Source organism: Gekko japonicus, unplaced genomic scaffold (genome assembly GCF_001447785.1).
Source record: "Gekko japonicus isolate JY-2015 unplaced genomic scaffold, Gekko_japonicus_V1.1 scaffold386, whole genome shotgun sequence".
NCBI lineage: Eukaryota > Metazoa > Chordata > Lepidosauria > Squamata > Gekkonidae > Gekko > Gekko japonicus.
In genome coordinates, this window is record NW_015163100.1 from 1,173,519 (window position 1) to 1,184,785 (window position 11,267).

An 11,267-nucleotide genomic window follows, 5' to 3' on the forward strand; every position below is an offset into this window, starting at 1 on the left:
TGCAGGGAGGTCAAGCACGTGGCGTGGCTGGCCGAGCAGGTAGGCGGGGCCAGGGGGCTTGGGCTGGCTGTCGGTTTCGGAGCCCCAGGAGGCAGAAGGGCTGTTTGGGAGGCCTGCTGCGGACTTCGGAGCGATACCTGCTGCTTCCTGAGATAGGTGCTAGGGAGGGGCCGTGGCTCAGTGGCAGAGCATCTGCTTGGCACGCAGAAGGTCCCCCGGTTCGATCCCCAGCAGCATCTCCTGTTGAAAGGACCAGGCAGGAGGTGACGAGAAAGAGCCTCTTCTGTCCGGGACCCTGGAGAGTGGCTGCCTGTCTGAGTAGACAAGACTGACCTTGATGGGCCAGGGGGTGGGGGGGGGGGGTGTCTCATTCAGTATAAAGCAGCTCCACGTGGGCTTCTTGGTGGCTGGTGGGAACTTGCCGCCATTTGGGGGGGGGGAGCCTGGAGGGAGAGGTGTGGCCCCCTCCAGGGCTGCCTTTGCAGCGTGCATTTGGCTCGAAGTCTCAGGCTGGCCTCTCACGTGGGCACGTCTTCCTCATCCTCTCAGGAGTTCCCAGTCGCGACCCAGAATGCGCCTTCTGCTCACTGCCCAGCAGAGCCGGCTATGCAGGTGCCCTTTCCTTGTTAAGGTTTTGCAAACTCCGCCCTGAATGCAAAGAGCTCCCGGCAGGACCCTTCCCATCTTTGTTGGGGTTTTCAGTCAGCGAGGGTGGGGGAGAGGCTCGGTCCCTTCCCTGTTTGGCCGGGGCTGAGTCTTCGGAGCGGGACGTCTCTTCTGGCTCCAGTGCAAAAGTGGAAGAGCTGGAGATGTGCAGCCAAGGCTGAGATTCGAGGGACGGTCTTGGCTGTGGTTGGGATTGCAGGGGTTCCCACCCTCGTGTCCTACGGGGCCCCTGCATTTTTCAGAGCAGAAGTCAGACGTGGTGGTGAGGTGGAGCGGCAGGGGATTGTTCCAAGGAGGGAAGCAAATGTTGTCTGTTCTCCTGACTGAGCTGGCTTTTCGAACAGCAAATGCTGGTGTTCTAAGACACTCAGAGCTTCTTGGGTGGAGTGCGGGAGGCCCCCCCCCCCATGCTGGCTGATGGGGTCGTGAACGGGATGCGTCCTCCTGGGGAGGGGGAGCTACTGCAGAGAGAGTGCCCCTGGCGAGCCCCCGTCCCCACTCTCGAAGGCCAAACACATCTCGGGCAGGCTGGAAGGGGTCCAGGGGCTGATCTACGCTGGCTGGTTTTTGACACTGGCAAATGTAGTTACGTTCTGTTCTTTGCAGAGGGGCCCTCAGCGTTCTGGTTGTTCCTGTCCTAGTAGATGGCTGGCCCATTATTCCTGTTCCGCGTCTCCCCTCCACGGAGCAGGCGGGCCCAGAGCTCTCCTGTTCTCGAGCTTTGGGGCAGGTCCCAGCAGAGGAACTTGGCAACTCCCGAGGTCGGCCATCTCCCCCCGGTTCATTCTGTGTTCCGGCAGCTCCCTGCAAAAGTGGGGTCCTTGTTGCTCCTCGAGGCAGCGCCCCCACACACACACACCTTTTCTCTTTCCAAAAAAGCTAGACTTGAGTTTCTTCTACCTGATAGAAATCCCAAGATTACCCACCAAGTAGCCAGTTTCTGTACGCCGATACTCAGATTACGGAAATCCTGTGGTAGTTAGGTAGTTATGGCCCTTAGATATTAGATTAAATTTTAATCTGCTTTTAATGTTTTACTGATGTATTTTAAAATCTTGGAATATTGTAAAGGTGTACTTCTTTTTGTGTGACTGGTCTAAGGACTGTAGAAATGAACTGAACTGAACTGAACCCCCCCTTTCTTCCCCCCCCCCCCGGCTTCCCCCAGGCCAGGCTGGAGGGAGGGAGACAGCTGTGGCGGCCGGCTCTCGTGGCCGTGACGGAGAAGGACCTGCTGCTGTACGACTGCATGCCGTGGACCAGGGACGCCTGGGCAGCCCCCTGCCACAGCTACCCACTTCTTGCCACCAGGTAGGAGGGGGGGGGAGGCAAACTCCCCGGGAGGTCTTGAAACGGCTTCGCAAAGCAGCCAGTCCTGGTTCACAGGCGTTCCAGGGGCCCTGCAGGGGATCCGACAACGGGTGTCGGCGTGGCCGGCCGGCTGCCGTATCTTTGTCAAGCTTCAGCCTACTGTGGCTGCCTTCCATTAGGCAGTGGTTGGGTGTTGTCAGGTTTCCCTCAGTGGCATTGGGGTCTTTCAAGGCCCTGAAGGAGCAGCAGTGGGTTCTGGTTGCAAGCAGTGTTCCCTCTGAGCTGGGTTAGTGTGAGCCAGCTCACAGTCTTTTAGCCTCCGGCTCACACCCTTTTCTCTTAGCTCAGGAAGGACGGGGCTCCAGAGCGAACTCATTTATGCGGAAGCCAAATGGCTCGCTCACAACTTTAATGCCAGGAGCTCACGAAGTAGAACTTTTCCTCACAAGACTCCACAGCGTAGCATTCCACTGTTCCCTCTAAGCTTGAGTTAGTGTGAGCTAGCTCACAGGTTTTTTAACCTCCGGCTTACACATTTGTGTCTTAGCTCAGGAAGGAGGGCTCCAGAGCAAACCTGTTTATGTAGTAGCCAAATCGCTCGCTCACAGCTTTCATGCTGGTAGCTCACGAAGTAGAACTTTTGCTCACAGGGCTCCACAGCTTAGAGGGAGCCTGGGTTGCAAGGCCGCAGCATCAGCCAAGGCAGTCCACAGGGCTTGGGAACCAGACCGGATGCATCACGCAGGGCTCCGCCTCCAGCCTGCCTCATCCCTCGGGCGTGAGGGGTGCTCATAACGACCTGGGGCTGAAATGCTGGACACAGACGGGTTTTGCTTTGGCACAGTGCCGTCTGGCTCAAATCCTGCTGGTGGTGCTGGGCCGTCGGGCTCTGTGGATCCGCTGCAGAGAATCCCCCTCTCTCTTGCCGAGGGCCAGGGCAGGGCTGAGTGGCAGAGGCTGCCAGCTGCACCCACCGGGCTTGTTGTCCGGCAGGCACTGGATGGGGCGGGGGGGGGGCGGCCTCCCTGACTAGAAGCTGGGAGTGCCGAGCTGTGGGCTCGCGAGCCGTGCCTGTCGGGGCAGCTCGTGCAAGGCTGGCTGAACCGGCGTCACTGGCTGGAAGCCTCCCGCCCGAGCCCCAGAGGGGAGGGGCAGCCCCGCACCTGGATCCAATTAGGTGTTCTCCCAAGCATCCCGCCAGCCAGCCGTTTGGGAGCCAGGCCGCTCACGCCCCCGTTCCGGCAGCCTCGTGTCTCTGAGCCCGGCCAAATGTTCCTGTCCCATCTTGCGGGGCGGATTCTGAACAGCATTCCAGACCTCGGTCGGCAAAATCACCCTTTCTGCCGGAGAGACAGTTGGCCTGGTTGGCGAGTGCCGTTTCCTCTTGGCAGGCTGGTCCACTCGGGCGGTGGGAACAGGTCCCCCTGCGCGGGATCCGATCTCACCTTTGCCACGAGGACGGGGACGCGGCAGGGCATCGAGATGCACGTGTTCCGCGCGGAGACGCACCGGGATCTCTCCTCCTGGACGCGGATCCTGGTCCAGGGCTGCCATTCGGCCGCAGAGCTGATCAAGGAGGTGTCTCTGGGTACGTACGTCGCCAGCAGCCCCGTCCCTCTGTTGCTGCTGGGGGGGGCGGGGGAGTGTATTGAGGGAGGGGCTGCCGGATCTTTCTGGGGGCCTAACTGGGACTGGAATGCCTGGGATATGAGGCCTTGGTTCCGACGCCTTCACAGACTACGCAGAGGAGTCACGTTGCCATCGTCCGGGCTTGAGCCCTGCAGGCTGCCGGTGAAGGGCTGGCTTTGGGTCTTTCCCTGGGGGGGCTTTTACTGAGCTCCTCCCTGCGGCTCAGGCTCCCTCTAGTGGCTGCCGGAGAACGACAGCCCTTCCTTCTCCTGGCAGAATGCGCAGGCAACTCCCCTCATGGCAGGGGAATTTGGTGTCTGGAGTGCCTGGTTAAGAGCGAGGCACGGAACGTCCTGCAGACACGAGGGTCGCCTCTGAGTGTCGCCGTGATTGCGGGTCCTCCATGGTGCCCACCCTGTGGTGTATATCTCTTTCTGAGCTTTGAGCCTCCGTCTATTTCTTATATACACTTGGCCATTATCGTTTGATACCCAGGGGCACAACTGAGTCTTTTTTTGCATGACCCTCTGGCTGGTCGCCTCTTACCTGACTTCCTGGGGTAGGTTGAACTAGTCAGTGGGGAAAAAACCCAAGAAGAAGAAGAAGAAGAAGAGATTGGATTTATACCCCATGGCCCTTCACTTGGAGTCTCAGAGCGGCTTACAGTCTCCTCTCCCTTCCCCTCCCCACAACAGACACCCTGTGAGGTGGGTGGGGCTGAGAGAGCTCTGACACAAACTGCTCTTTTTCAAGGACAGCTGTGCCAGAGCTTGTGACTGACCCAAGGTCACATCAGCAGGTGCAAGTGGAGGAGTGGGGAATCAAACCCGGTTCTCCCAGATTAGAGTCCGCGCACTTAACCACTACACCAAAGACAGAGGGATCACAGGTCTCCATATAGGAAGTGCAGCAAACAAGCAAACACTGTGATATAAATGATGACTAAGACATTTAGTAAGAATAGAAAAGAGGACAGGTTTGCTACTACTATTTATACAGTGTTCATGGAGAGCTCTTAAGCCAGCGTAATATAGAAGGCCTCTGCACCTAGTTAAAGAAGACAAGGCCCCTTTACAAACACTTGAAATGGAACCAGAAGTAAGTTTTAAATAATTAAATAATTAAATGATACATTAATATGAAAAACTTAAATAATATTCCATTCAGCTTCATGTTGCTTTTCATTTAAAGTACCATGGGTTATTTTCCAGGATTATCTGAAGAACATAAAGAAGCATTGGCTTGTTCCTAACAGAACATTGAGCTGTAGCAAGAGGCTGACACTTTTCAGTACAGTAGGATGACTTCTGAGGAAGATTTGGACGAAATGAGTTTATATCTGGGTGCTCATTGAGAATGATGGACTTGTAATATTGCAAAGTTTTATTTATAATATAATATGATTGTTACTAAATGTCTTAGTCATTTATATCACAGTGTTTGCCGAACTAGGCATTGGGCATCCATCATAGAATCATAGAGTTGGAAGGGACCTCCAGGGTCACTGCCTAAGTTCACAGAACCCGCATTGCTGTCAGATGGCCATCCAGCCTCTCTTTGAAAACCTCCAAAGGAGGAGAGCCCACCGCTTCCCGAAGAAGCCTGTTCCACTGAGGAACTGCTCTAACTGTCAGTGTTGTGGCTGGGCAGGGGTTTCAGCCAGGGGTCCCCACTTCCTTCCCACACAAGGTTTCTTTGGCCTCCCCTGCCTGGAAACCTCTTTTGCTCTGCTTGGGGCTTCCAGGGTGGAGTGAAACCCCAACGCACTTCCTTTCCACTTCCATGAATGTGCTGCTGTGAAGATGGAAAGCCCCCCTCCCCAAACGCCAACCCTTGAAATGCATTGTCTCCCCACCACCACCTGCCCACCCACCTGGTAGCAAGGTTGCCCCATGATCCATTTCCTCCTAATCATGTTTCATGCAACCCCCAAGGCTTCCAGGCATCCCAGCAAGAGCAGCTCCTGCATGACCCCAGTGCCAGGAGGAAATGGCCTTTGAGCTGGACAGCCCCCCATCTCTGGGGAGCCATTGTGGCAGCACAGCCCTCAGCCAGCAGGATGGGGTTGTTGCTGGGAGTGGCTCCCTTGCCTCTGCCTTCTCCTTCCTGGCCTCTGCTTGGCCACTGATGGGGTGGAGTCATTTCCCATTACGCCACAGCAGCAGCAATGCCTCGGCTAGATTGTGCGGCCTCCCTCCACCCCCACCAAAAACAGAGGGACAAACATGTACTAGAGGGAAGGAACAATTAATGCGACAGTGCAAGTTTGTAATTTTTATAATGAGACATGATAAAGAAATATTATAATGATATAATGCTGTAATAACAGATTCCTCTTCAGAAGAAGAATTTCTTCACTGGAAATTCCTATGGTTCCAGATCAAAAACACAGTTTGGAAGGAAGTTACACGACTTCTAAGTAATAGTAAAAAGTCCAGTAGCACCTTTAAGACTAACTAACTTTATTGTAGAATAAGCTTTCGAGAAACACAATTCTCTTTGTCAGATGTATCTGACGAAGAGAGCTGTGTTTCTCAAAAGCTTATGCTACAATAAAGTTTGTTAGTCTTAAAGGTGCTACTGGACTTTTTATTATTTTGCAGCAACAGACTAACAGGGCTAACTTCTCTGGATCTATGACTTCTACGTATACATTCTGAACCTCTTAAAGAAAGGGGGAAGCCACCTTCCGGCTAATCACACCAATGGCATCGACTGTAGCCTCTTTTGCTGACCAGTTTGATCAGTGAAACTGGTGACTGACAGAGTCAGTGGTCAGCATGCTTTCGGAAGAAGAATCTATTGCTGTATCATTGCATAGTTGTAATATTTCTGTTGTGTCTTGCCATAAAGGGGACGACCTTGCACGGGTGTTTTGTTTTCTCCTTCCCTCTGTTTCTGCCTGCGCTGTCTCTTCGGTTTATCTGCTGGAAGCACTCCACTGGGAGGCCGGGCAGAGTTGCTCTCATGGCTTTCTTTTGGTTGCAGGCTGCATACTGAACAGCCAGGAGGTCCGCCTCCAAATCCACTACGAAAACGGCTTCACCGTCTCCAGAGAGGAGGGGGGCTCTGTCAGCATCCTTTTCCGCTACCCGTTTGAGAAGCTAAAAATGTCCGCTGACGACGGCATCAGGAATCTCTACCTGGATTTTGGGGGTCCGGAGGGGGAGCTGGTAAGTGGCCCCGATTCTCTTCCAGCCCACGCGCTCCCTTATTGATTAAAGCATTTATATCCCGCCTTTCCTTACAGTTCAAAGTGGCCTACAATAATAGTTAAAAACTTCTCAGTTTAAAACCAGAGGTAAAAAAGCCAATGCGAGCCCTCTCTCATCTCCTGTCAAAGATTCCTGCCAGTTCCAGCCTCCCTCCCCAAAGCCCTCGCAAACAGGCAGGCCTTGCAGTGCTTCCTGACAGTCTCCAAGGAGGGGGGCCCGCTTCACCTCTTCAGGGCACCTCTTCCACAGAGCTTGGAGCCATGATGGAAAAGGCCCGGTCTCTGGTCAATGCCAGGCAGGGCACCTGCGGGATGGGATAGCTGACAGGAGGCTGCCGGATGACTGTGCTTGCCGGCTGTTGCTTCCAGTCCCGTGACGGTCTGCCGGGGCCAGTGTGGTGTTGTGGTTGGAGTCCCCCCCCCAAAAAAAAGAGGGGGGGAATCTAAACCAACCAAGCACAAACCTCCAAAGAAAGTTTAGAAAACTTATTGAGGGCCAAAAGTTAAAAACATAAGTAAGTGTACAAAAGAGTGTTTATTACAAAAACATATAAAAACCTATTAGGGGCCCAGATAAAGCCTCATAAAATGTTTAAAGTTGCAAATGCACACAAAAAAAGACAGTATATGACCTGACGCGTTTCAGCTCACAAGAGCCTTCTTCAGAGGTCAAATAGTGTAAAACACAACAAGCAACAGAGTCCCTGTAACACATGTGAGGCAATTAACAATAAATAAAATAGGATCAAAATTGGAACGTTCCAATATGGAATTGAAAGACAGACCAAAACATTTCTGGTTGGAGCCACAAATATATCTGGCCTTGTGTCAGAAGTAGTTGTATATACTGGAACTAACATGTTCCTTCCAGTTTAGGTCCTAAGAGTGCAAGTAAAATTGCCTTGTCAGGGACAATGTGCCATCAGTATGTGTGAGACGGTGACTCCGGCTATGTGCTGCTTCCTCCGCAGACGCTGGAGCTGCTCTCCTGCCCCAAGCCCGTCGTCTTCGTCCTGCACACGTTCTTGTCGGCCAAAGTGACCCGCATGGGGCTGCTGGCGTAGGAGCCGAAGGCCGCCCGGAGCGCCTCCACGGCCCCGCCTTTGCGAGGTCCCCTTCCAGCCTCGGTGCCTTGCCCTGGACTTGCTGCCTGCTGGACGCTTTGCCTGCCAAAGAGCCGTGGCCCTGGGCGGTGGCTGCTGCTCTTGCTGGACTCGCCTTCCCGGGAGAGAAGCGGCTGCGAAGAGGGGTGGCGGCGACACCCTGGGTGGGTGGGGCACTGCCCCTGCTTGCCCGCCGTCCTGGTGGCTGGCTGCAAGAAGGCAGGTGGGAAGAGGAAGCCCTCTGGCACTGCGAAGCCATTTCTTCTGCTGCTTGCCAACTGTGCCTTTTGGTGGAGGAGGAGGAGGAGGAAGGCTGCCCTGCTGGCCAGACCAGCGGGAGTGTCCTGGGCCCAGCCCCTCTCGTGCCCGGGATGGGGGCAGGATGGGGGAGAGGCTGCAGACAGCAGCACTGCAGGTCGTTTCGGGTTGGGCTTAGTTTATAGGGTGGGTCAGAACTGCCCCCTCCCTCCCTTTTCCTCCGAAGGACAGCTCAGAGAGGAGGGCAGGCAGTCTGCCGCCCTTTCACAGCACTGGCCCCTGGTGGTAGCTCGAGAGCAGAGCTCCTTTGGGAGGCTTCTGGCCCCACAGGGTTGGGTGCCGTGAGGTCTGGGCGGACCCCCGTCCCGGGCTAGGGAGGGTGGCCTCTAGAGGCCAAGGAGCGGGGGGGGGGCGCAGGTGGCCTGCGTGGAAGGCGGGCTGGCCTGGCCTCCTGCCGGAGTTGGGGCCCTGAAGGAATGGCCCACCCTCTGGCAGCCCATCTGGGGCTCTTGGAGCCGTGGGTCTTGGATGTCGAGGGGCAGTCCTTCCACCCAGGTTCTGTCTCGGTGGGGAAAGACACCGCCCACCCTCTGGCAGCCCGTCTGGGGCTCTTGGGGCCGTGGGTCTTGGATGTCGAGGGGCAGTCCCCCTCCAGGTCCTGAGCCCGGCTTCCGAGGGCACGTCTGCGTTTCCCTGGGACCTCCCAAGCAGAGCCTCCTCCCCGAACTGGCCTCTGGCGGGCTTTCTCACTGTGTTCGCCTGAGCCGGACTGCGCAGAGCCTTAAACGGAGAGTCCCCCGGCCTGCTTCTCCAGGGAGGGGGCCGTGGGGGGTTGCCTGGCAGTCTCCTCCGGGGTTTTAGGCTCATCAGAGTCAAGCCTCGCCAGCCCCCGGTGGTGGTTTGTGTTCTCCCACCAGGCGGCGGGCACTCCCTTTCAGGTCGTGTCTTTGCTGCCTCGGGGACTGACCGGCAGCTTCGCGTTTAACCCAAAGGTCAGAGTGAGGGCGCTGGGAAGACATGGCCCCCCTGACGCTGCCCTTCTGGGGCCAGCGGGCCACGGCGGGAGGAAGCGGGCAGAATCCTGCCTCAGTGGGGACTGTGCTTGCCGACTTCACTGTGACTGGCTGGCCCAAAAAGTGCCTTCACCTGAGAGCTGGGGGGGGGGCTCCCTCTGGCCTGTTGCCGGAGGCCTGGGGGGGGGGAGCAGGAGAGAGAGAGGGAGAGGGAGATCTCCCAGAATTCCAGCTGGTCTCCGGGCAACAGAGATCAGTTCCCATGGAGAAAACGGCTGCTTTGGAGGCTCTGTGGCCTGATCCCCCACTGAGGTCTCTCCCCAAACCGTCCCCCCCCCTTCACACACACCCAATCTCCAGGGATTTCCCCCATCAGAGTTGACAACCTGAGTTTGGCAGCCATGGACCAAATTTCAGAGGAAGGGAGTCTCGGGGTGCTCCTGGGGTGGCCGCTGCTTCTGAAAGGCGGCTTCCTCCGTGGTGGGAGGGGAGGGGAGGGGTGACTGGCCGGGGGAGAGGCCTGCTGAAGGCTGGCTCTCACGCGCAGGAGCCTCTCGCCCTGCCTCTTTGCGGCAGGAAAGATCCGGCCCTAAGAAGGTGGAGTTCTGCCGTCAGACTTGCTAGGCAGCACTGGCTGCAGTGACACGCAGATCTGAAAGCTGTGCTCAGAGGAAAAGGGAAGTAGTATGGCCTAGTGGGCGGAGGGACAAGAGGCCAGATAAGGCCCGGCATCCATGCCCACTGTCCCCGTGTGCCCCCCCCGTGTGCTGTTCCTCTTTCATCTAGCTGCAAGTAGGTGCCGGATCTCCGGATCAGCTGTCCCGGGTGTGCTGCAAGGCTTTTGGCTCACCCTGGGGGTCATCCAAAGGGCAGCAGAGCACACACACACACACACCCGTGTTGGGGCAGCTAACAGCCATGGTTCTTAGCAAGCTGCAGGCAGAGTGGGGGGGGAATAGAGCTACCAGATGTTTTCCAGATGGTTCCAGCTGCTCTTTCTTTCCAAAATTTAGCTTAAGAGAAGGTCTCTGTTTTTCAGCCGGACTGTTTTGGACACCTAGTGGGAGTTACTTTTTTGGCATGGTGTCCATGAGTTCTGGAAGAGCTTTTTTGGCCTTGGGGCCAGATGGCCGGCTCTCGCCCGCCTGTCCTCCGCCCAACCCTGGCTGCATTCGGAGGCAGAAGCTCCTCTGTCTTTGCCTCCTGCGCCTTGTCTTTCCTGCAGCAGGTAATCTTTGAGGGTCCCCCTTTCGGCACTGCTGTGGTGGTTGCCGAAGGCGTGCTTCACGTGCCCTTTCTGCGGGATGAGGCCAGCCCCGCGGGTGCCTCTGCTGCGTGGCCCGTGGGGCCCCGTGGGCTGTGGAGCGGGTGGACGTCAGCAGGGCTGCTGAAAGGAGAGTGACAGCAGCGAGGCCGCTCAGGGAAGCCAGGGCTGCTGCCCTACGGGGCAAGGGCTCTCCTCCTCGCTTTCACGGCCTGCTGGGGATGCAGCGGCAGCTGCAGTGGCCATGGAGCAGCCGCAGGGAGACTTCCCTCACCCTGTCCTGGCCTCCACTTCCCACAGTGTCTCTGCATCACCGGAAGGCGGCTTTGGGTGTTTGGAAAATATCAGCAGTTGACATACCGCTGTCGCATCGCAACAGTCTGTTGGCTCCTCTGAATTCTAAGCTCACTTTAAAAGGGGGGGGGGTCTTTCCCTTCTTTCATTACAGAGATACAAGGGGAAAGGCATAGCCCTACCACAATAAGGACTAGAGACTTTTTTTTTTTTAAGAAAGCTGGGGTGTGGAATGATACCGTATAGCCTGATGTAGTCAGATCTCAGAATCTAAGCAGGGTCAGTACTTGGTTGGGAGGCCACCATGGAAGACTCTGCAGAGGAGGGAGGCAATGGCCAAGCAATTCTACCTCCCCCTTGCCTTGCAAGCCCCTTGCTGGAGTTGCTATAAGTCGACAGCGCTTGAAACGCAGAGGAAGAAGTAGCTTGGTGTAGAGCCAGTTTGGTGTCGTGGTTAGGAGTGCACAGACTCTAATCTGGGAGAACCGGGTTTGATTCCCCCACTCCTCCACATG

General features: G+C 56.2%; 1 protein-coding gene across 1 annotated transcript in view; it reads left to right on the forward strand.

The window, feature by feature from the left end:
- The window catches only part of SNTB2 (syntrophin beta 2), a 28,036-nt gene extending 19,348 nt beyond the window's left edge, over positions 1 to 8,688 (forward strand). The window contains exons 5-9 of the mRNA XM_015406697.1: positions 6 to 39; positions 1,835 to 1,977; positions 3,369 to 3,565; positions 6,595 to 6,779; positions 7,792 to 8,688. Of these exons, the coding sequence (XP_015262183.1) occupies positions 6 to 39; positions 1,835 to 1,977; positions 3,369 to 3,565; positions 6,595 to 6,779; positions 7,792 to 7,884 (652 nt within the window). The 3' untranslated portion in view covers positions 7,885 to 8,688. The remainder of the gene's footprint in view (positions 1 to 5; positions 40 to 1,834; positions 1,978 to 3,368; positions 3,566 to 6,594; positions 6,780 to 7,791) is intronic.
- Positions 8,689 to 11,267: the final 2,579 nt, after the last annotated feature.